This window comes from Ahaetulla prasina, chromosome 7 (genome assembly GCF_028640845.1).
Source record: "Ahaetulla prasina isolate Xishuangbanna chromosome 7, ASM2864084v1, whole genome shotgun sequence".
Lineage (NCBI taxonomy): Eukaryota > Metazoa > Chordata > Lepidosauria > Squamata > Colubridae > Ahaetulla > Ahaetulla prasina.
The window spans coordinates 38,179,576-38,206,067 of record NC_080545.1 but is presented as its reverse complement, the minus strand read 5'-3'; the positions used below and the strand labels follow the sequence as shown (position 1 = coordinate 38,206,067).

General features: G+C 38.3%; 1 protein-coding gene across 2 annotated transcripts in view; it reads right to left on the bottom strand.

Annotated features, from left to right (window-relative positions):
- Nucleotides 1-26,492, bottom strand: part of CNTN1 (contactin 1) — a 423,340-nt gene that overhangs the window by 152,101 nt on the left and 244,747 nt on the right. For both annotated transcript variants that reach the window (XM_058191827.1, XM_058191828.1), the window contains exons 7-10: nucleotides 14,626-14,721; nucleotides 11,320-11,526; nucleotides 10,267-10,363; nucleotides 4,107-4,288 (exon numbers count right to left, since the gene is read on the bottom strand). In XM_058191827.1, coding sequence (XP_058047810.1) covers nucleotides 4,107-4,288; nucleotides 10,267-10,363; nucleotides 11,320-11,526; nucleotides 14,626-14,721 — 582 coding nt within the window. The remainder of the gene's footprint in view (nucleotides 1-4,106; nucleotides 4,289-10,266; nucleotides 10,364-11,319; nucleotides 11,527-14,625; nucleotides 14,722-26,492) is intronic.

The window sequence follows — 26,492 nt, the reverse complement described above, 5'->3', positions numbered from 1 at the left end:
AATGACAATGAAAAATGAACAGAAAACCCAGGAAATAAATGAGAAAGTAGAAAAAATAGAAGAAAGGATATAGCAGATAAATCCACAAATTAACCCGAAAGATAAGAGTAGAAAGAGATAATTAAAACAGATGAAATAGATCAGCCAGATTATACATTTAGAGATAAAAAATAGAACTGGATAAACAGACATTCCTGAAGTGAGGATAGAGCAGGGGTGAAATCTAAAAATTTTCCCTACCGGTTCTGTGGGTGTGGCTTAATTGGTGGGCATGGCTTGGTGGTCAGATGGCTGGGTGGGCATGGCCAATAACAATAAATAATAAAAATAATAAACAAAGTATAAAAAAACAATAAGAGGTACCAAAAACCAACTTTCACACTTTACACACATACAACACAACACAACACAACTGACTCACACACAATGTAAAAGCAGCTGCACTTCATACTTCACATAGCCACAAAAAGCTCAAAAACCAACTTTCACACTTTACACACACACAACACAACAGACTCACACACAATGTAAAAGCAGCTGCACTTCACACTTCACACAGCCACAAAAAGCTCAAAAACCAACTTTCACACTTTACACACACACAACACACACACACACACACACACACACAATATGCCACATACAGCTTTCTGAGATTTTGTGTGTTTGTGTAGTTAGTGAAACACTACAGAAACACACCAAATCTCAGAAAACTGCACAAATATTTTATTTTATTATTTTATTTTATGTTATTGTGGACTTCAAATCCCAGAGTTCCTCAGCCAGCCAGTTGATCACCGAGGAAATAGATTAGCTGAGTGATTGGTTCTGTCTGGCTGAAACTGAAACTGCTTTCGGGCTGGAAAGAGAGCCTTGCGTTCATCAGTAATCAGGTAAGTGCCTTAGAATCTCTACTCTTACTTGTAGAAAACATGTTTTCTACAAGTAAGAGTACAAGTAAGGTTCTGCTGTTTTTTACTTTTAAAGGCCTGTTTCGGCTGAAGCAAAACCGGCTTTTAAAAGTAAAAAAAAACAAACCTCTGCAGATGGTGCAGCTCAGCAGAGGCAGGAGGGGCGGGGCCAGGGATTTTTGCTACTGGTCCTCCGAACCAGCAGCCGCCATCGCTACCGGATCGCGCGATCCCCTCCGATCCGGGAGCATTTCACCTCTGGGATAGAGACACTGAAAGGTATAGTGAAGGTTTGGCTGTGAGAGGTAGAGATAGAGGAAACGTTTAGCTCAAACGAGAATGATGTATGGAGATACAAAATCCCAAGGGAGGAGTATGGAAAACATGTCAAAAAATCAACAAGAATTGAAATACTAAAACGGGCAAGAGATGATGCATAGAAATAGAATACCTACGAATATAAGATTTGTTCTATTAAGAAATAGAATAGAGGTAGAAACTAGATAGGAGAAAAATATTATTATGCATATTTCTATATAATATTTTAAAATTAGTATGTAAATGAAAGGATCAGAAGTTGAAAGATGGTTATATTAAGTACACTTAATATAATACTTATTATAAGTATTATAATACTTAATATAATACTTATTAGTATTGTGTATTAAAATACTTAAATAATTAAATGTTGGATTATATACATGGTGGAGCAAATACTAAAATGTTAACAACTTTAATTGTAATATTTATAATGTTATTATAATGTTATTATAATGTTATTATAATGTTATTATAATGATATATGTATGATTAATGTAATTAAGTTTATCAAGATTATCACTATTATCTGGTTTCAAAATTAATGATACCCAGATGCCACACTGTTCATGTATTCAGCATCTATATATATGTAAAAAAATAATAAATTACATACCAAAAGAATTAATTTTCTATACTTGAAATTAGAAGTAAACCCAAATTAATGCTTAAGTCACATGCTGCTAATTAAAAATTGGAATAATGTTTGCTGGCACAGGAGATAAAGGACTTGATACATGATATAGTTGTGAGACCAGAAAATGTTCATTAAATGACAATGAAAAATGAACAGAAAACCCAGGAAATAAATGAGAAAGTAGAAAAAATAGAAGAAAGGATATAGCAGATAAATCCACAAATTAACCCGAAAGATAAGAGTAGAAAGAGATAATTAAAACAGATGAAATAGATCAGCCAGATTATACATTTAGAGATAAAAAATAGAACTGGATAAACAGACATTCCTGAAGTGAGGATAGAGCAGGGGTGAAATCTAAAAATTTTCCCTACCGGTTCTGTGGGTGTGGCTTAATTGGTGGGCATGGCTTGGTGGTCAGATGGCTGGGTGGGCATGGCCAATAACAATAAATAATAAAATAATAAACAAAGTATAAAAAAACAATAAGAGGTACCAAAAACCAACTTTCACACTTTACACACATACAACACAACACAACACAACTGACTCACACACAATGTAAAAGCAGCTGCACTTCATACTTCACATAGCCACAAAAAGCTCAAAAACCAACTTTCACACTTTACACACACACAACACAACAGACTCACACACAATGTAAAAGCAGCTGCACTTCACACTTCACACAGCCACAAAAAGCTCAAAAACCAACTTTCACACTTTACACACACACAACACACACACACACACACACACAATATGCCACATACAGCTTTCTGAGATTTTGTGTGTTTGTGTAGTTAGAGTGAAACACTACAGAAACACACCAAATCTCAGAAAACTGCACAAATATTTTATTTTATTATTTTATTTTATGTTATTGTGGACTTCAAATCCCAGAGTTCCTCAGCCAGCCAGTTGATCACCGAGGAAATAGATTAGCTGAGTGATTGGTTCTGTCTGGCTGAAACTGAAACTGCTTTCGGGCTGGAAAGAGAGCCTTGCGTTCATCAGTAATCAGGTAAGTGCCTTAGAATCTCTACTCTTACTTGTAGAAAACATGTTTTCTACAAGTAAGAGTACAAGTAAGGTTCTGCTGTTTTTTACTTTTAAAGGCCTGGTTCGGGTGGAGCAAAACCGCTTTAAAAGTAAAAACAAACCTCTGCAGATGGTGCAGCTCAGCAGAGGCAGGAGGGGCGGGGCCAGGGATTTTTGCTACTGGTCCTCCGAACCAGCAGCCGCCATCGCTACCGGATCGCGCGATCCCCTCCGATCCGGGAGCATTTCACCTCTGGGATAGAGACACTGAAAGGTATAGTGAAGGTTTGGCTGTGAGAGGTAGAGATAGAGGAAACGTTTAGCTCAAACGAGAATGATGTATGGAGATACAAAATCCCAAGGGAGGAGTATGGAAAACATGTCAAAAAATCAACAAGAATTGAAATACTAAAACGGGCAAGAGATGATGCATAGAAATAGAATACCTACGAATATAAGATTTGTTCTATTAAGAAATAGAATAGAGGTAGAAACTAGATAGGAGAAAAATATTATTATGCATATTTCTATATAATATTTTAAAATTAGTATGTAAATGAAAGGATCAGAAGTTGAAAGATGGTTATATTAAGTACACTTAATATAATACTTATTATAAGTATTATAATACTTAATATAATACTTATTAGTATTGTGTATTAAAATACTTAAATAATTAAATGTTGGATTATATACATGGTGGAGCAAATACTAAAATGTTAACAACTTTAATTGTAATATTTATAATGTTATTATAATGTTATTATAATGTTATTATAATGTTATTATAATGATATATGTATGATTAATGTAATTAAGTTTATCAAGATTATCACTATTATCTGGTTTCAAAATTAATGATACCCAGATGCCACACTGTTCATGTATTCAGCATCTATATATATGTAAAAAAATAATAAATTACATACCAAAAGAATTAATTTTCTATACTTGAAATTAGAAGTAAACCCAAATTAATGCTTAAGTCACATGCTGCTAATTAAAAATTGGAATAATGTTTGCTGGCACAGTTGACTCAACCAACCTTTAGTTAATTGAATTATTCTGAATTGTGTCACAGTGAAAAAATGTTGCATTAATTTATGAAATTTTGAAAAACCAACCTTCTAAAATGATATGGGATAAATATGTATAAATGTATTTTTTAGTGATGAAATGCATGAAGAAATTCTACTTACCTTGAACATACACTTTTGCTGAATGTTTATCCTTTCCTCTGTAATTTTCAGCCTCACATTCATATATTCCTTCATCTTCAAACTGAATATTGAAGATCTTTAGAACTGCACCAGACAAGCTTATATCTGCACTGCTTGGCATTGGTTCAAGATATTTACTCCATCTAAGTTCAGGAACAGGGCTTAAGGAAAATAGGACACATTTTAATTCAGCTTCGATTAGCTGTAGGATCTTTCATTTATTAAGTAACTTCAGCATCAGTTTAAGAAAAAGAGAGTTTCTTAAGCAGAAATTTCACTTAGCTGTTGTTTTACTGCCCACTGACATGACCCTTCCCCTTCTCAATCTGCTTCCTTCACTTGTCTAAGACAGAATGAATAAATTCTACATACCTCTAATGCCAATAATATATTAAAACAATCTTTTTTTGTCAAGTAAACAGGTTATACAACGTTGATTTAATGATATCCTTCTACAAGAACCTGAATCATAAAATAAATTGAATTCATAATAACTGGAAAATAAACTGGAGAATGTCTGGCTAGTTTCATTAAGGGCAATTTCATTGTCACCTTCGATACTTTTTTGTAGCTATAATGCTAAGCCATACCACATTTGGAGCCATATGCATGAAGGAAAAACATGTTAAATTTATATATAAAGTTTACTTAAGTGCTTACAGATGCTTACAGATTAACAGAGTTAGAAGGGACCTTGTAGGTCATCTAGTCCAACCCCCCGCACCCAAGCAGGAGACCCTACACCATTTCTGACAACTGGCAGTCCAATCTTTTCTTGAAAGTCTCAAGTGGGACTTCTCAAGGCATGACCCCACTCAAGGCATGACCCGGAACTGGAAACTGCCCAGGGGGCAGTTGAAGCAGTTTTCCATTTGTCTCCTTCTCGAATGCGGACACGGTAGTAAGCCTCTTGTAAACCCAATTTGGTGAAAACCTTGCCTTTTGCTAGGTGGTTTAATAAGTCCTTCATTAGTGGTAATGGGTAGTGTTTTGTATGCAAAGGCAGTTCAGGTTTCTGAAGTCAATGCATAGTCGTAGAGATCTGTCCTTCTTCTCTTTAAACAGCACCGGTGTGGCAGTGGTGATTTTGCCTGCTCAATGAAACCTCTGGGTGGGTTGGTGTTGATGTACCTCCTTAATTCAGTAAGTTCAGCGGGTGTCATTGAGTACATTCTGGATTTTGGTAGTTTTGTGCCAGGCTGTAACTCAATTGCACAGTCAGTGGGCCGATGCGGGGAGGTGGGGAGGAGATTGCATTCCTTTTCGCTGAAGGCCCCGGCCAAATCTACATATGCTTTAGGAATGCGTGGTTCACCCGGAGGTGAGTCTGATACAGTGGCTGCTGGCTCTCCCTGGTGGTTTTCATGGATCGGTTGTTTCTCGGGAGGGGGGGGCTAGGTTTTAAGGGACTCACATTCCATATGATTTTTCTGAACACATCTTCCCACTTGATTGTGGGATCCCATTTGTCCAGCCAGGCTAGGCCTAGTGTAATAGATTCTGACATTTTTGGAATTACTATGAATCTTATAGGTTCATGATGTTTTCCAATCTCTAGGCCAATCAACTCTGTAATTTGGATGGCTGGGACTCTGCCAATTAATGTTCCATCGACTTGGTGGAACTTTATTGGGTGTTTTAAGGGTAATGTTCTGATGCTTAGTTGGTTTACAACTGACATTCCTATTAGACATCTGGTACAGCCGGTGTCTATAATGGCTTGCACCTCTTTCCTTTCCCCCCTTGGTGGAATTATTAAGTTTATTTTGATAGTGAAGGGGGGAATGGGTGCACTCACCATCGGGTCATCTTTTCTGGCAGGATTGTCCAGAAGTGTCTCAGCTGACGGCGGTGCATTGGTTTCTTCAGTGGGGAGGGGAATGTCTACGACTTGTCTTGCAAATCGGGTGGTATCTTGGTTTCCTCTTGGAGGTCTCTTCCCTCCGGTTGCAGTTGCTGGGCTGGGTGCTGGATCTAGGCAGGACGAAGCTCAGTGTTCTAATTTGCCACAGCGGTAGCATTTTATAACCATCGGTGATTGATGGGTTGCAATTTTTGAGAGGGGAGACCTGGATAATGGTGTTCGGGGAGGCTTTTCGGTCGGGCGGGGGGGCGGAGGTTGATTTCTCTGTCCAGAGCTATGGACATGTTGTACCAGTCTCTTAATTGTTCCGGCACCCCCCTTATGCTACAGGCATTTCTGACCTCTTTGAAATAGTGGAGGAGAATGCGGTCTGGCCAATGGCTGAGGTTTCCTGCTACTCGTCTAAAGTCCCATACAAAATCTTTTAAAGGTCTGTTGCCTTGTTTCATTGTTTTTAAGGTGTGGCTTCGCTGTCTGCGATACGATCCTCGTCTTCAAATTTGGTTCTGAGCAGTGCAACAAACTTTGCAATATTGTTTAATTCTGGAACATTTTCATTGTGGAGCTGGGCAATCCATTCAGAGGCTTGTCCCTCATTCATTCCCTCAGCAATGGCATTTATTAAATCTCTTTCTGATTGGTATTGGTTTCGAAATTGATCTACATGAGCCCAGATTCTGCTGAGGAAGAAAGCTAGTTTGTGTGGTGTGCCGTCAAAAGTTGCTCTGACGAGAGGTGGGGTTGGTTGGGGAGGTGGAGGGGGTGGGAGTTGGGCTGCCGGCAGTTGGGGAGGAATTTGCGGGACACCCGCTGAGGGTTGCTGGACAGGCCCCTGTTGAGGGGGGTAAACTGTCGGGACAGGAGTTGGTTGCTGAGTTGCAGAGGGGGGTGGAATTCCCCCTGGCTGCTGGATCAAAGTTCCTTGTAAGGTATTGGCTGATGGGCCGTATGAGAGCCAGGAAGATCCATGAAAAATAGGAGCAGAAGCAGCTGGCTGCCATTGGCATTGAATCCATCCTTGTCCAGGGTAAAATGCCCAGCCTGGGGGGATGGAAGCAGAAGGGGGGAGGGCTGGGCCTGGCAGGTGGAAGGCATCTGTTGGGGGGGGGTTTGTGGCCCCCAAGCCATTTGTGTTGGGTGCATTCCAGTCATGTAAATTCCGTGCTGTGCATGAGAAGGATGGGATGCCCTCTGGCCTCATCGGAATGGACTTGAGTCTCCCTAATTTCCCCCTCTTTGTGAGGAGGAAAGGTGAGCCTAGGATGGGCTAAGTTCCATTTTTCTTGAGAGAGGCAGGGGGGACTTGCATGGCTCCCAACTTCTAACCATTCAAACCTTTCCTGGAGACCTCTAGTCCCCTTTCAGGAGTCAGGTCAGAATGGCAACTTCTCCAGGAATCAGATCCCCTGGGCCATGCTCCTAGCTCTCGAGCAGTTTCTGCAGCTTCAAGGCTCCTCACCACCTCTTCCGATGGGGAGAATCTGGTATTGATGAGTTCTTGAGCCTCTGGGCCCATCACCCCCTCTAGGACTTCTTCTTTTCTGTCCATCTTTTCGCTGGGGTTTCGCACCACTTCAGGGTTTTGGTGGATGCTGGGGCCCAGCACCCCCTAACAGCCCCCCACCTGTTCTCTGGGCCAACCCTTTTGCACCCAGCATAGCACATTCTTGTCTCGTTGCGATGCCCTAGCCACCTCTGCTGGCGTCAGAGGGCCTGAGCTTAGAGAGTCATTGAGCATTGCTGGCCTCCCCGGGGTTGGGTCCTCCACCAGCTTCGGAAGTGGGCACCTGCTCGGAGCATCGGCATGGCTCAAGTCTTTGCCGGGGTGGTGGACCAGGGTATAACTGTAAGCTGCCAAGAATAGTGCCCATCTTGTCAACCTTGGTGACATGGCGATGGGTGTGGGTCGGTCTCCAGCCAACAATCCTAGCAGGGGGCGGTGGTCGGCGATGAGTTCAAATTTTCTCCCAAATACGTATTTGTGAAACTTTTTTATGCCGGCGACCGCAGCCAGGACTTCCCTGTCCAGTTGGCTATAGTTCCGCTCGGTGCTGGACAGGGTTTGGGAGAAGTAGGCAATTGGCGCTTCTCCATTACGTCCCCTTTTAACCCCCTCTTCCCCCCCCAGGAGGACCTTTTGATTTGTCAGGGAATTTCTCATGAAATTGTTTGACTACAGCATCCGCATTTACACCCCAGCTTTTTACCCAAGTAGCTTCAGACAATGGGTACCCTTTCCAGTGGACCCAATATTGTAAATGTATAATCTAGAATCAAGGATTTTTTAAATTTCATAGTGGGTCTCCCCCTGGATTACCAAAGGAGGTGGGGAGCAGCTGGTAAGGGTCTGAACCTAGATTCCCTAGCCAGTTTCAATAAGCTACTGTGAAATACTGGGTGTATTTTCTCTAATATTCGAGGGAGGCTAAGTTGAATAGTTACCGGGTTAATTACCTTTTTGTGTGTTCTCCCAACCCTTTTTCAATGAGTTCATCCAGTCAGGGACACGGAAGTGGGAGGATGTACGGGGAGCTCAGGCATCGGTACAAAATCCATGCCGGTGGTTATCTGAAAAGGAGTTAATCCTGTGCTACTGTGTACAGCATTATTATATGCTACTTCTGCAAAAGGTAACAGGTCTGCCTAGTTTTCTTGCTGGTAGTTTACATAACACCGAATATACTGTTCCACCATTGAGTTCAATTTTTCTGCAGCTCCGTTAGTCTGAGGATGAAATGCAGAACTAAGTCCCTGGGATGACCCAATGGACTGTAGAAAGTCCTTCCAGAACTTAGCCGTAAACTGGACTCCGCGGTCTGATATTATCCTCTTTGGAACGCCATGTAATCTGTAAATGTACTTCACGAAGAGCTTCGCCAATTTCCTCGCCGACTACAGGCGGTGAAGTGGGCTTGTTTGGAAAACAAATCAACGACCGTCCATATCACTGTATTCCCTCCGCTGGCAGGGAGCTCAACGATGAAATCCATAGCAATTTCTTCCCAGGGCCTCGTGGGCTTGGCCACGGTTTGGAGAAGACCAGGGGGTTTCCCTGGTCTTGATTTCATGGTGGCGCAGGTGGTGCAGCTCCTCACATAGTCCTCTATATCACTTTTCATTTTTGGCCACCAGAATTGTCTCCTAGTCAAATGGAGGGTTTTCAAAAACCTGAAGTGGCCTCCAAGCTGGAAGTCATGGCTTTTGTGCAGTACTGTGAGCCGCATACTGGATGGTACATAAATCTTGTTCCCTTTCCAAGCTAGTCCTTCCCTTAGTTATTTAACCTAGTTTAATATAATTAATTAAAGGAATTGATTAAATACAGAGTAACTATATAGAACGATTTGTAATTGGATTGTACTAATACCACTGTATAAAGCCCTAGTAAAACCACACCTAGAGTACTGCATCCAGTTTTGGTCATCACACAATAAAAAAGATGTTGAGACTCTAGAAAAAGTGCAGAGGAGAGCAACCAGGGGACTGGAGACTAAAACATATGAAGAACAGTTACAGGAACTGGGCATGGCTAGTCTAGTGAAGAGAATGACCAGAATATTTTTTTTAAATTTGCATTTATATCCCGCCCTTCTCCGAAGACTCAGGGCGGCTTACACTATGTCAAGCAATAGTCTTCATCCATTTGTATATTGTACACAAAGTATATAACTTATTGCCCCCAACAATCTGGGTCCTCATTTTACCTACCTTATAAAGGATGGAAGGCTGAATCAACCTTGGGCCTGGTGGGGCTTGAACCTGCAGTAATTGCAAGCAGCTGCTGTTAATAACAGACTGTCTTAGCAGTCTGAGCCACAGAGAAGAGGGGATCAACCTATTTTCCAAAGCACCTGAAGGCCAAATAAGAAATAATGGATGGAAACTGACCAAGGAGATTCAACCTAGAAATGGGGAGGAGCTTTCTAACAGTGAGAACAATCAACAAATGGAACAGCTTGCCTTCTAGAGTTGTGGGAGTTTATCACTTGACACTTTCAAGAAAAGATTGGACTGCCATTTGTCAGAAATGGTGTAGGGTCTCCTGCTTGGGTGGGGGGTTGGACTAAATGACCTATAAGGTCCCTTCCAACTCTGTTAATCTGTCTATCTGTTCCCCAGACTTTGTGCATTTGTATATAGTGCAAAGAATGAGTGATAGGAGGCACTGAGAACGCTTTCAAATTCTTGTTTTGGGATTGCTTCTGATAGCAGAACAAAGCTGACCAAAATAGATCACATTTCGCCATGTGTATCACTAAATTCAAGCATACGTACTTTCCAAGCGCAAAGCATTCTAGTGTCACATTTTGTCCTAAAAGTGCATATGTATCTTTGAACTTCACTCTGATATCTGGCACATAGCCTTTTGACCCTAATAAGAAAAAAACAATAAAATAGTTTGCTATAAAATGAATATAACATATAACATTTGAAAAGTTTATTTCCTTAAAAAAACTTATAGAGAGTGTGACTAGAGATGCATTTCTAAAATAAAACAGTTGTAGGAAGCAGGAAGAAAGGATCACACACATTTATTCTATCAGCTAAGAATGGATTTAACTTGTCATAAAATACCATTACCTCACCTGGGCCATAAAAATCTGGACAACACTGGAGGCTAAGTGATTACAGAAATTCTAACTGCTTTTTTGATAACTTGCATAAATTCATATAATGTACAAGTTGAAATATTTAACCAGAACAGAATATGAAAAACTTTAAAATAGATCAAATCCCAATATTTCATTTAATATTTACATAATCTATTTCTTACCAGTTAACCAAAAATTGTTTTGAGAAAGTTAATATTGCTTCCTGTCACGCCACATGTCAAAAATGTAAACATACTCACATTTGATTTTCCAAACATGGGAAAAGCAATGTCTGTTTCATATCCTTTTCTATATTTCTATTTTTTATAGCTTACATGTTTTATATCATACATTTCTGAGACAAACATTATTCAGTCAAGCAAGTGAGTTAAATTTGAAAGTAAGCCGTAGTCAAACTTGGCTCCCTGATTATTTACAACTGTTGTGTTCTCTCTCTGTCTCTCTGTGTGTGTCTCTCTCTCTGTTTCACACGCACACATACACACAGAGAAAGAGACTGAATAAGAGTATGTTTTGGATAACAAAAACAAAACAGTTGGATTCATGATATAAGGTGTAAAATCTAAAATTCAGAAATAAAAAACAAGCAAAAAAGAGAATTTAAGCTAAACATTTCTTTCATATACTGTTTTACTGAACTGGATAGTGTACAAAAGGAAAGGAGACATTATTTAAGAACATCTGATATACTGTAAGACTTTTAAGGAATACTTACGATCTGCTTGAGGAATAAGTGAAATGAAACTGCTGAATACACTCTTAGTAATTGAATTACTAGTCACACAGCATGAATAGTTGCCTTTATCAGAAGGTTCAACTTTGGCAATGTAAAGATTACCATTTGTTTGTGACACATATCGCCGTTTATCCAAAGTAATGAATTCTGGGAAATCATTCAGAAACCAGCGATAACTTAGATCATCTAGAGATAGAAAAATGTATTTAACATTTATTAATAGAGATGAAGCTATTGTTTAATGATATGGTAACACCTAGCTAATTTTGTTAGAAGCTAAACAAGATAAGCACTGGTTAGTCTTGGATCAGGGATAATATCTGTGCTGATAAGTAATATCAGTGCTCTTGGTTATACAGATAGTACTCAATTTACAACTGTAATGGAGCCTGCCCATTAGGATCATAAGTTGTGATGGTCATAAAGCAGACCACTGACACAACCAACCCAATTTTACTACCTTTATTGCATTATGCAAATACTGTGGTTGATAAGTGAAGCCATTGTTTGCAATGGATCATTTTTGCAAAAAAAAGAAAAACCGAGAAGTAAATGACAGTTATCAGCATCAATGTTGTAAAAAACATGACCATGGGATATTGCAAAAAGCTATAAATGGGGACTGGTTACTGTATGCCCAAAATGAGATCACATGACTGCAAGGGGACAGCTGTTAGAACTTTGGAACAACTTTTCTTCATTTACTTATCACTCCATGCTATATAAATGACAGTAAGTGGGCATTAAAGACCACATTTCTTAAATTGTCAAGTTTAACAAACACTGATATGTGACCTCTATTTATGCATACTGTAGGCTTAGGCTAGGGAACAGTACAGGTAGTCCTTGAGTTACGAATTTAATGGAGCCTGCCCATTCTATTCGTAACCCAAGGTTCGTGGGAATGAATTTTGTACCTTGAACCTTCACTCCCTCCTTTCACCCATGTATTCGATAATTGAATGTGCAGCTCGTTAAGTGCACTTGAGGTATCTCGGGGTGGGAAAGGCCATGGGGGGCCTAGTGATAGAATAGGCCACCTACTTCAAGGCCTCCCCCAACCCACAGATAACTCATTCTCCTTTCCCTGGGGTCCCCACAATTCCTTCCTCCTATCCTGCTGTGCTGTGTGTTTTACTTTATGAAGATCTGTCTCCCCTCCAGCTTGTTTCTTTGCCTTCTTCCTCCTTTCTCATCAGCCAAGGGCTTGATGAGGCCTCCAGTGATGAAAAAGGAGGCCCGGGCTCCTTTTTCATCACCAGAGGCCTTGTCAAGTGGATTGCTGGTGAGAAAGGAGGTCCAAAAGACCGCACACAGTCCTCCATGCCTCCTTTCTCATCACCAAAGCGCTTGAGGATTGCATCCCTTTAGGCTTTACCAGTCCTTTTCAAAAAGCCTTTGCCTGGAGGAATAGCTTCAGGGGGATGCGCCCACTCCTCCCAAGCTCTGCTGATGCCACCAAAAGCTTTTTGCAAAGAGCTGCCAAAGGAATGCAATTTCCCTGCAGGCTTTGGCAAGGAAATGGCAAACAGAAGGAAAGCCTGAAGGAAAGCCTTCCATCTATTTGCAAATGTCCAGGACTCAATTCACAGAGAATAGAGGCCTAAAGTGCAAGATCACACAAGATCAGTAGCACGAGATCTTGCACTACTGATCTCGCACTACGTTAGTCCTTTGTTCTCTGCTAATGCACTGAAAGCCTGAAGTAATGAAGCAGGCAAAGAAAGAGTAACAGAGAGGAGATCTTCTCAACGTAGAGTCTCCACAGGTAAAGTGCCTGTGAAGACCCAGCCAGGAGGGGGGAAATAGGTGGAGCAAATGTTGCAGAGCCTCTGTGGTCGTTCATAAGGGTGAACAACTGCAGTAGTGCTGCAATATTCATAATTTCAGGGCTTGTTTATAAACATTAGGGGGCGCTAATCATGTAACTTCGAACATTCACTAAGGGAACGGTCATAACTTGGGGATTACCTGTACAGAATACATTAAATATATACCTGAAAAAACTGATTTCCATTTGTAAAATGCCTTCAGCATGACCTGTGTATAACTCATAAAATAATTTGCTACTGTTGTGTCTGCACCCCCCGAGCCGGGGCCCCTGCCAGAAAGTGACTCGGGAAAGTGAGGGGGAAGGGCCATCAGGACTTACCTCTGAACCACCGGCTTCCCTGGCTCAACTCCAGGAGCCAGAGGCAGGCCAGGTGGAGGAGATAACGAGGCCTCCGTCCCCTGACTCTTTCCACCCCCCAGGCCATGCCTCCAGACCCGGCTGATGGCAATCAGGCCTGGCTGGACCCTAGGTTTCGTAGGCAGGAGAAGTGGGAACAACAGAAGCAGGGGTGGGGCAGGCCTAGGAAGTGCTGAGTCATGGAGCCACACCCCACAGGATATAAAAGCAGCAAGGGCTGCTATACCACTTCGTGGCGAGCAAATCAACTGCTTAGAGGGAGAGAACTAGAGCTGAAGTACTGTTTGTTCCTGGCTTCCTGGTTGACTCATCGGCATCAAGAGAGATAACAGAGACACTTGGCAGACGCTCGCTAGTTTGCTGCCAGAGCTGATAGTTGCCAGCTGATTAAGTCATTGCTCGTGTCTCCCGGACTGAGGCGAGAGGGGACAGAACAGCTACAATGTCCTTCCTGTCGAAGACTACTTCAGCTTCAATCACAACAATACATGAGCGCACAATAGATATAAACTTAATGTGAACTGCTCCAATCTTGATTGTAGAAAATATGACTTCAGTAACAGAGTTGTTAATGCCTGGAATGCACTACCTGATTCTGTGGTCTCTTCCCAAAATCCCCGAAGCTTTAACCAAAGATTATCTACTATTGATCTCACCCCATTCCTAAGAGGTCTGAAAGGGGCGTGCATAAGAGCACCAGTGTGCCTACCGTTCCTGTCCTAATGTTCCCTTTGATTGTATCCAATTCGTATGGTTATTTCACGCTTATACTTATATATACTGTTGTGTTTGACAAATAAATAAATAAATATAATACAGTATTTCTCTGAAAGTTTTCATCTGTTTTCAACATTGAACAATCAAATCTTATAATAGTAAACAGATTCAATTACTTTATAATCTTTATAATCTGAAGGAAGACAACCATAATGTAAGGAATTTTATTTTCACATGTCAAGCAAGAACAACTCCTTTTTTTATAAGGTTCAAGAGGCTTAGGTAACTTATGTCACAGTCAACATTAATACTAGTCTAATTATATTAATTCTTATGTCATTGTTCCAATTGAAACTGAAATATATAAATTTAATTACCTGGATAATGAGATGGGGGATCACAGAGAAGAACAGCACCTACACCTTCTCGTACTTTTACTGCATGTCTCTCTTCCGGAGGAAAAGGATATAAATCTATGCAAGATAATACATACATACATACATACAGATATAGATATATAGATGATAGATAGATGATAGATAGATAGATATAGATAGATATATAAAATAAAAAGATTTGATTAAATAACAATATCAAGAAGAATGTCTCTCATATTAACATCCAATTTATCTACAAAAAATAACATCTCCCAATATCTATGTGTGTCATAATAGAAGTTGATGCCTTTATATTCTAAGGAGTGTTTGTAACCTCATACTTATTTTTTTGAGGTCAAACTGGAGAATTCTTGCTAATAATGGAAGCAAACATTTCACAAACATAGAGATTATTGTCTCAGTGTTATATAGGGCTGTAAAAACATTCAAGATATCTATTCAGGAAATTGTTTTACAGGGATCAGCACTTATATTACTGAGCAGATAAAAAGCCAATTTCAAGATACAATATTGGAACATGGATAAAATTGCAAGGCTGACAATTCAATACTCTAGTATTAATTTATGTTTGGGCTGAAAAGCAAATCATCTTAAATTTAAGATTCAATAAAAGGTGGGCAGAAAATAAGATTAAGGTGAATTTAAGGTTCCAAAAGAACTTTATTGGCTTATCTAGAAAGGAACAGTTCATGAAAGCCCAGAAATTAAAAGATGGATGAAGATAGTCTGTGAGATTATACTAAACACCAAACTATTTTAACAAATATCCATCAATTATTTCATACTATTTAGCCACCACTGCTAGATTTTAAAGTTTGCTAAGGTATTGTTTAGAAGCCAAGAAATGTGGGTTTACTTAACATGTGCAAGATAATCAGGGCTACAGACTAAATGGGAAAATTAAAAATAAAATAAAATTGTGAAAAAAAGCAACTCACAAATGCTTCTCAGAGAATTGACTACCCATACAGTCATGAGGAATCAAGCCTGCTTTGAAAGTGTCTTCCATTTTATTAATTGATAATAATGACATCAGTCTTTGAAAGTTCTCGTCTTTTTATCTCTATTCACCAAACTAAACAAACAGAAAAAATGTTCTAAAAGAAAAAATGCAACTATATTTCTTGGCTTTTTCTTCACTTTCCAAGAATGAGACTAAAGTGGGATTGCTTTTGCAAAAAAACATAGGTTGCAAAAACCTGAGGTGGGTCATATGTGCATTAATGCATACGGAATTAAATTTGAAATATTTCAATTCATTTTAATTATGCCAAAGTCTTTGATTAAGTAATTATGACTTTAATATTAATAGTAGTCTTAAGGATTACACCTATATTTGGAATCATTCACAATAATCAAAACATTGCATTTATGCTATAGGGAAAATGATAACTTTTCAATATAAATATTTTCTATTCTTTTTTTAAAGAAGTGCATAAAGTGCTACAGTGCACAAACACTGTTAATGTCTTCAAAATAAGTAATAATATGTAATCAAAACAAGAAAGAAAAGGAAATAGCCTATCATTTCAGTTATTGCTGAACAAGCAAATAAACATTTTTCATAAATGAATTTCTATTATGCTACTTAATATTACAAAATTACAGAACTATTGCAAGCAGGGAGCTGCAATGGATCTATGGAGGAAAAACATAACAGTATATTTAAATTAGGTTCACCTCTTTTACCCATGTAACGGAGATTTGTGTGAATAAATATATCTATACATTAGCTCATTAATTTATGTTTGATAGGGCTTGGCATGCTATTGCAATACTATAAGTATCTTACCAAGTAAAAAATTCTGTTATAAATTTACAATGGTATTTTTCTGTTATTGATTTACCTGGAGTCCATAGGCATGTAGAAAAAGATAATTCTCTTAGTAAAACTTTTTATGAGGATAACAATATTATTTTATTTTATTTTATTTGTTCTTGTTCTTTCTAAATCTCATGTTTATTTATTCATTTAGATTTAGCTATTTTAAATGCAAACTGCTATTAATGACTATCACTAAGTGTTGTATCTAATGTTTTATGATGAACATATTTTTACAATGACTATGATAAAAGATCGATCATTATTGTTGTATGTATACTGAGAGCTTATGCACAGGAGACACATTCCGTGTGACTAATCACATTTGGCCAATAAAGAATTCTAATTCTCTGCTTGGTAGCACTGAAGTGGAAATTAAGGCCTCATTTACACAGCACTGATAATATGCTCTCCTCCTCTCCTTGAGCTATAGAAAAGTATGTCACTAAAAAAAATCATACAGACACACACACATTTTTTTTGCTTTGTCTCAGTAACAAGGCCAGCAGTATTGCTGCCTTCACTCAATAATGCAGAGAAATAGTGTGTAGCTGAAAGACTTTGCTTTTAAAAAAGCCACTTTCCACAAATGCTGGGAATTACATAATTCAGTAGTGCTGCAATAAATAGAAAATTTCCACACCTGTTACTTCAGTAGGAGGAATGCTGTATAGAAACATACAAAAATACTGGGAAAAATTATCAAAAAACATATCTGCCACCATCTAGAAATGATTAAAGTAATAACTAGAAGCCAGCACAGATTTGTTAAAAACAGATCATGCCAAACCAATCTTACCAACCTGCCTTCCATTGAGGACCTGTATACTGCACGAATCAAGAAGAGGGCCGTGAAAATATTTACAGATCCCTCACATCCAGGATATAAACTGTTTCAACTCCTATCCTCAAAACGACGCTATAGAGCATTGCACACCAGAACAATTAGACACAAGAACAGTTTTTTCCCGAAGGCCATCACTCTGCTAACCAAATAATTCCCTCAACACTGTCAAACTATTTACTAAATCTGCACTACTATTAATCTTCTCATAGTTCCCATCATCATTCTCTTTCCACTTATGACTGTATGACTGTAACTTTGTTGCTGGCAATCCTTATGATTTATATTGATATATTGATCATCAATTGTGTTGTAAATGTTGTACCTTGATGAACGTATCTTTTCTTTTATGTACACTGAGAGCATATGCACCAAGACAAATTCCTTGTGTGTTCAATCACACTTGGCCAATAAAAAATTCTATTCTATTCTATTCTATTTCATTCTTCAACATAGTGACTAAATTAGTAGATCAGTGAAATGCTGTGGACGTAGTATATTTAGACTTCTGCAAGGCATTTGACAAAGTAGACCACAACCTACTTCTTAGTAAACTAGAAAAAAGTGGGATAGATAGCATCACCATCAGATGGATTTGTAACTGGCTGACAAACCATACTCAATGAGTAGTCCTTAATGGTATTACATCTACATGGAGGGAAGTAAGCAGGGGGTACCACAAGGTTCTGTCTTAGGCGCAGTACTTTTCAATATTTTCATAAAGGACTTAGATGAGGGAATAGAAGGGGAACTTACCAAATTTGCAGATGATAGAATAGCTGACAGGAATAGCCAACACCTTAGATGATAGCTGCAAGATCCAGATGGATCTTGACAGACTTGAACACTGGGCCCTATCTAACAAAATGAAATTCAATGTAGAGAAAAGTAAAGTCTTAGGCAAGAAAAATCAAAAGTACATATATAGACTGGGTGAAACCAGGCTTAATAGCAGTAACTATTAGCAGAGAGGGATCTTGGCAGAGAGGATCTTGGAGTCTTAGTGGACAGCCAATTAAATATGAGCCAACAATGTGAGGTGGCACCCAAAAAAGCCAATGCAATCCTAAATTGCATTAACAGAGGGATACAATCAATAACAAGTGAGGTACTAATATCACTCTATAAAGCCTTAGTATGACTACACCTAGAATATTGCATCCAGTTTTGGTCACCACACTATAAAAAAGATGTTGAAACTAGAAAGAGTGCAAAGAAGAGCAATCAAGATGATTAGGGTACTGGAGGCTAAAACATATGATGAAAGGTTGCAGGAACTGGGCATGGCTAGTCTAGTGAAGAGAAGGACCAGGGGAGACATGATAGCAGTGTTCCAGTATTTGAGGGGCTGCCACAGAGAGGAGGGGGATCAACCTATTTTCCAAAGGTCCAAAATTTCGAAATTTCCACTGGAAGCTTTCAAGAAGAGACTGGACTGCCATCTGTCAGAAATGGTGTGGGGTCTCCTGCTTGGGCAGGGGGCGGGGGTTGGACTAGATGACCTACAAGATCCCTTCCAATTCTGTTAATCTGTAACCAAACCCATTATCCTCACAGTTAACAAATTCACAGCTTCAAATCCAGACAGGGAAAGTTGAATTCCAACATCAGGAGTCCAAACATGACTTCATGAGAGATCTACTTTTGTGGATGGAAACAAAACCATACCTTGAGTCAATAGGTTAGTAAGAAAGCAGGGATATATCATGAAGACATGTTTTCCACCAATGATTGGCAGTATCTTTGCACTAGAAAGTTGTGAGAATGATCCTAACGCCTACCGTTCCTGTCCTACTGTCCTATTGCTCCCTTTCATTATATCAAATTAACATAGTTATTGCATTCTTTTGCTTATATATATATATATATTCTATATATATATATATATATATATATATATATATATATATATATATATATATATATATATATATATATATATATATATATATATATATATATATATATATATATATATATATATGTTCTTTCTGCGCCAACTCAGTAAGCTCAAACTGCCCAAGGAGCTGCTGATCCAATTCTACAGAGGAATTATTGAGTCTGTCATTTGCACCTCTATAACTGTCTGGTTCGGATCTGCAACCCAACAAGAAAAACAGACTTCAAAGGATAATTAGAACTGCAGAAAAAATAATTGCTACCAACTTGCCTTCCATTGAGGACCTGTATACTGCACGAATCAAGAACAGGGCCGTGAAAATATTTGCAGATCCCTCGCATCCTGGACATAAACTGTTTCAACTCCTACCCTCAAAACGACGCTATAGAGCATTGCACACCAGAACAACTAGACACAAGAACAGTTTTTTCCCGAAGGCCATCACTCTGCTAAACAAATAATTCCCTCAACACTGTCAGACTATTTACTGAATCTGCACTACTATTAATCGTTTCATAGTTCCCATCGCCAATCTCTTTCCACTTATGACTGTATGACTATAACTTGTTGCTGGCAATCCTTATGATTTATATTGATATATTGATCATCAATTGTGTTGTAAATGTTGTACCTTGATGAACGTATCTTTTCTTTTATGTACACTGAGAGCATATGCACCAAGACAAATTCCTTGTGTGTCCAATCACACTTGGCCAATAAAAATTCTATTTCTAAATTTCTATTTCTATATATTTCTTATATGATGTGTTGTTGTTTTATGTTGATGTTTGTGTATACTGTTGTGACAAAATGAAATTAAAAAAAAAAGTTTTTCAGTTTTAATAAAAAACTGAAATAAGATGTTTTTTATTAAAGTCATGTTGCAAAAATACCATTATTTTGGTATCTACTCTTTTATAGAAGCATGAGGTTTGTTTCAATAAACTGCTATGTAATCAACCAGCACTGATAAAATTCATCATTACATATAAGCAGAGAGGTTTAACTAGAAGATATAATAAATGTTCACAAATATTTTTCATCTAGAACAGGGGTCTGCAACTTTAAACACTCAAAGAGCCATTTGGACCGGATTCCCAGAGAAAAAAAAACAACAGGAGCCACAAAACCCTTCCCGTGCCTGACTATTTCTTGAGTGGCCACAAAACTAACATATGTAGTTGAATTAAATGTTGTTTTTTCTTCTGAAACTTTTCTTTTCTTGGATTTATCCATGGTTGGCCTACTGGGTGTTGAAAAGATCAATAAATCACATGCCAGCAAGTGTCACACATTAGCAGCTGTGAGTGATATTTTGAGTGACAGGGAGCCACAGCAGAGGGATGAAAGAGCCACATGCAGCTCCAGACCCGCAGGTTGATGACCCCTGATCTAGAAGAAATTGATCCATTCCTATTCACTCATTTTTCTCACTCTAATCACAGTAAAAAAAATTTTTTAAAAATTAGTGATTATGTTTAGAGAAGGTGTCTCTTTCATACTGTCTCAATCAGCATGGGTAATGACAATAAGTCAAACTAAATTAAGTCAGTAGACTTAGACTTAGAATAACTTAATTGTCACTTTGAATGTACACTAACTGGCATACATTAAAATGAAATTTTGTTGCATACAGCTCTCAAAGTGTCACCACCTCCATTATATGAAGGGTTAACATTTTGTTCATCATCATGTACATATTTTGGAATGAGGGCAACGCTCTTATCTCGGATGGCAAGCAGCGTTCCCAGCATATACAAGGATACAGGATGATACAAATTGTAACCCTGAAATATTTGTTGCTTTTACCTCTTTTGCACACATGTGCATACATGCATATTCACACGAAAGCCAATGATGTAATTACTAACCAATTATTGTGCCTTGGAGATTTATTAGCCAATAATAAAGTAACACATACGTTAGCTAAGCTGAGCTAGATATGAAAAGCTATATAAACTTTGTGTAATATTCAATAAGATGCTGTTGATTCTGGACATTGCTTACTGTTGATTCTATGGATTCTTTATGCTGTTGATTCTTCAATAAACTTTGTTATTGATTCTGGAAAAAGTCTGATTCATCATCTGCAGCCTTTGGAATGTTTCAACAATTGGCGCCCCGAAACAGGAACTCCTTACTTCGTCCGGCAAGGACAGGTGCGCAGCCTTCAGGCTTCTTCAACCATTTTTTGGTTTCTGTGAGTATGGGGTCTTCGCTTTCTCAGGGACAGATAAAGCATGCAGAGAAGTTAGTTTATCTTCTTAAGAAAAATGAAACATTTGTTTCACAGCGAGCTCTCTTTCGGCTGGTTCAAGAGATTGCTTTAAAATGTTCGTGGTATCCTGAAAAAGGCTCTTTAAAATTGTCAGATTGGGAGAAAACTGGAACAGTTTTGCATTCAGAGCCACAGGCAGAGATAGAAATTTTGCAAGTTTGGCATTTATGTCGCTATGCTGTAGAAACATTTGGTCATAAGGAAGTTTCTCTTTTATCACCTCCTTTGCCTCAGTATTCCACTGCTGTTGTGCTTCCTCTGGTGTCTGAATTATTATCTTCTGCTCCTAACGATACTGGACAAAAGCCACAAAAATCTTCTCCTGACATTGTTTCACAATCTTCTTTTCAGAAGATGGTAGAAACTTATAAGAAAGTTGTTGCTATCTCTGGGAAAGAGTCAGCTGAATTGTTGACTGTATGTCCTGTTCAATATCATCCAGGGCCTTGTCAACAAATAGCAGAATGGGAGGGTTTGCCATATCAAATTTTACCGGAGTTGAAGCGAGCTGTTACAGATTATGGAGTTAGTGGAAATTTTATAAAGGGTTTGTTAGAAGGCATTAAGTTTTCGCTTGGGAAACTTGCCAATGGAGAAAACAAAGCATGCCTTTCCCGTAACACTACCCCCCTCTCTTGTGCAGCCCTAGCCACAGCCAGTAGTGCTGGGGTTGATTTAATTACTCAGGAAGATTTGGATTTTAAGTTTCCTTTAGAAGTTAAAATTGTGCATTCTCAGTGCACTGGTCCTATTCCCTATGGTACTTCTGCTCATAAATTGGGCTGTTTTGTGGTTCCAGGAGTTATTGATTCTGACTATACTGGGGTTATTCTTATGCAAATCTGGGTTAATATTCCACAACTTCTCTCTAAAGGCTCTTCTATGGCACAACTTCTTTTTCTTACATATGAGGTTCCTGCTTCTGGCACAGGGCATCGTGGTGATTCTGGTTTTGGCTTTACCTCTCTTTCTATAGGGATATTCATACTAATATATGGGGACAGGGACTTCTTTCTCTTCTCAACACTCATCTGGTTTTAGACGATGGCTTTTCCTCTTAAATGGATTTGATCTACACCTGTTTGGCTTGAGCAATGGCCTTTATCTTCTGAAAAATTGATTGCTCTTCATTCCTTAGTACAGGAGCAACTGATCGCTGGCCATATTGAGCCTTCCACTAGTCCATGGAATGATCTTCATCAGATGAATAAATGTATTCAACCTATGGGTCCTTTACAATGTGGTCTTCCAAATCCTAATTTAATCCCACAATCTCATAAATTACTGGTTGTTGATTTGAAAGATTGTTTCTTTACTATTCCTTTACAGCCACAGGACAAAGAAAAATTTGCTTTTACTGTGCCTGTGTTAAATAATAGTCAACCCACAAAATGCTATCATTGGTGTGTTTTACCACAGGGTATGTCAATATTTTGTGGATCAAGCTTTGCAACCTTTCCGTGATCAATTTCCTTCTTATTTAGTCTATCATTATATGGATGATATCTTAATTGCTGGCCAAGATTTTGATGAAGAACAAATGTTACAAAAATTGACTGCCATTGTGGCCAGCAGGAGTCTCTATATAGCTCCTGAAAAAATACAACGCACTGCACCTTACACATATTTGAGGCATAAAGTTTTATAATCTTCTTCTACCCCTATCTTACCTGAGCTGAAAGTACAAACTTCATATACTTTAGTTCAATGGCAGAAATTGTTAGGCATAATTAATTAATCACTCCATATTTTCAAATCTCTACAGAAGAAATGTTACCTCTTTTCTCTTTGTTAAAAGGTTCCAAGCATCCTGGAGACTTGGTGTCTCTCACCACCTTACAGAAGAATTGTCTACATGATATTCTAACTCAAACTTAAACTGCAATATGTTGCTCGAATAGCTTCTGCAGCTATGGGACTAGCAATTCTTCCTACTTCACCTTTACCTACTGATTGTCTTTATTCTCTCTTTACTGAAAAGGCAATTCACATTCACGAATGGTTAAATTTATCTGCTTCTCCTCCTCAAAAGATTTTTCCTTATCAGTCAGCTTTAGACTAACTAATTATGAAGGCACGGAGAGGTGCTCTACACTTAATAGGTCAAGACTTGAATGGTATTGCTTTCACTCGTACTAAACTGGAACATGAACATTTAATGACTGTCTCTGACTCGTATCAGATTGCTTTTTCTCAATATCTTGGTGATATTAGCTATTCTTTGCCTAAAGATCCTCAAATAGTTATTACAAATACATTAAATCTCTCTTTTTCTTCTGTTTTTGTTCACTCTCCTCTTCCTGAAGCATTGACAGTGTTTTCAGATGGATCACCTACTCGAGGTGTAGTGATTTGGATAGATGGACATCAATGGTTTTCTAAATACACTTCAATCCAGACATCTGCTCAACGTTCTGAGTTGGCTGCTGTTATTTTGGCTTTACGTTTGTTTTCTGAACAGCCTCTCAATTTAATTGTTGATATACAATATGTATATCTTGCAATGCAATCTCTTCCTTGTGCTTATTGTGCAACTTCTCTTGATGTCAATCTCTTGTCTTTATTTTTATTTCTAAAACATATTTTGGAAGGACGTGTTTGTCCTTTATATGTTGAGCACATTCGCAGCCACACTCCTTTTCAGAATTCTCTAACAGAAGGGAATCAACAAGCTGATGAAGCTCTAAAAAAATGTTACAATGCTTTTCTCAGATCCTGTTGCTAGTCACTCATATTTTCATCAAAATGCTAAATCTTTGGCTAAACAATTTCATACTCCTCTTTCTTAGGCTCGTGATATTGTTTGAGGCTGTGCTTCTTGTCAACAATTTACTGTTCCCTTTCCTATGGGGGCAAATCCTTGAGGAACAAAAGCTAATCAAATTTAGCAAATGGATGTCACACAATTTCCTAATTTTAAACCTTATTCTTATTTACATGCTTCCATTGACACATATTCTCATTTTTTGTGGGTAACTTCTCGACATGAGCGCACTTCTGATGCAGTGTCTCATTGTCTTTCTGCCTTTTCTGCAATGGGCCGACCGACTCAATTGAAGACAGACAACGGTCCTGCATATATTACTAAGGAATTTGCCTCTTTCTGTCAACAATGGAACATGGCATTCCTTATAACTCTCAAGGGCAAGCTGTAATTGAGCGAGCTCATCCTACATTTAAAGCTACATTGACTAAATTAGTAAAAACTGAATCTAGCCGATACAATTTGCAAAAAATTCAAAATTTGATATCTATTGCTCTTTATGCTTGGAATTACTTAACCTTTTTAGATTCCTTTTCAGAAATTCCAGTCAACTTACATTTTCATATTCAGGATCCTGTCTCTCGACCTCTGGTATCCTATCGTCAACTTCCTGATCCTACCTGGCATGGACCTGCTCAACTTATAACCTGGGGTCATGGTTACATCCTCCAGCCATGGCTTGGGGTCAAGTTAAAGCTACTACCTATGAAACTCAATAACAACTAAAGAAAGCTTTACTTCAAACTCCAGAAAATCTTGTAGCTGCAGTTTTTGCTGTCATAACCGCAAATTCTGTTACTATTCTTTTATGTTGTTTCCTTTGTTTTCCTCCTCCTGTTTTTACCACTACTGAAACATCTCCTGCTTTTCTCTCAACCCTAACCTTTGGATTCGTCATGCTCAATCTATGTTTTTAACTCATGGTCATAATGTAGCCTTATATTATGAACCTCCTATGGCTTTTGGACAAGCTGTCTTTATTCCTAATCTAATTACCTCTTCTACGTTCATTGTTTCACAACTTCAGCATCTTTCTTCCTCTTGGCTATTTTCTAAGCCTCCAGATCAACTTAATTTAGTTAAATGGCGTTATCTCCGTATCAATCAATTTATTCAAGGTTTATGTTTTTGCTGTCATGCTCATCGTAATTGGCTTAGTACTTAGTCTGATTGCCAAAAGGCAAAACGCATTTTAGATAAAGTGGGGAATTATAGTCATTGTACTAAAAGATTTTGTTTATGGGGTACTACTGATGTTACATCAGAAGGTTCTAATATTGCACCTGATATGTATCCTGATGATTTTCCTATTTTTAATGCCAGTGACTCTTCTAATGTCGGATCTATCTGTGCTGGATGGCAGTTAAAAGATCCTAATATGTGGTTTTTCTCTGACAAATATGCAACAAATATACACCCTCAGAACTATCAATGTGCAGCAATTGGATATCTGTTGTTACCAGTACAAATAGGTTTTCCTGGCAAATCATCAACTTGTACTCGTCATGCAGCCTTGGGACCATCATGTTCTGATGAAGTCATCATAGACACTCAACTTTCTGCATTGTCTACCTATGGACGTGCAGTTGCTGGAGCAATAACTGGAGTCATTACCTTGGGATCATATTCAGGAATAATTGCTCAAGAAAATAGACATTCTATTTTAGGACTTACATGTTGATTAGAAAAATCTATAAATGCTACTGCTGCAATTGTTCGAGATTTGCAAAATGAAATTGAAGAACTAAATCAAAATATACTTCAACTTTTGCTATAGACTGCTCGTCAAGGTGAATTTTGTAAATTGGTTGCTCAACGTGCTTGTGCTGTGGATTTTCATTCGCTTAATAAAACTATTGAGGATGAATTAGCTAATATGCAAACTTACATAGAAAACGATGTTCATAAAAATGTTTCTCCTTTTGATTGGTTAACTAACTGGTTACCTGACTGGTCCTGGTTAAGACAAATGTTTTTCTATGGTACAATTGTAATTGTTCTTCTCATAAGTTGTGGTTGTTTTATGCAATGCATTCCTTCATTTTTTGCTCTTTTCCGTAAGCCTCCTCCACTTACTTTGCATCCAATTCAGTTCCGTGCTATTGAAAAATCTATTTTCTCTTCATTAAAAATAAAAAGCGAGGAAATGAAGGGTTAACATTTTGTTCATCATCATGTACATATTTTGGAATGAGGGCAACGCTCTTATCTCGGATGACAAACCTCATTTAAGCAGCG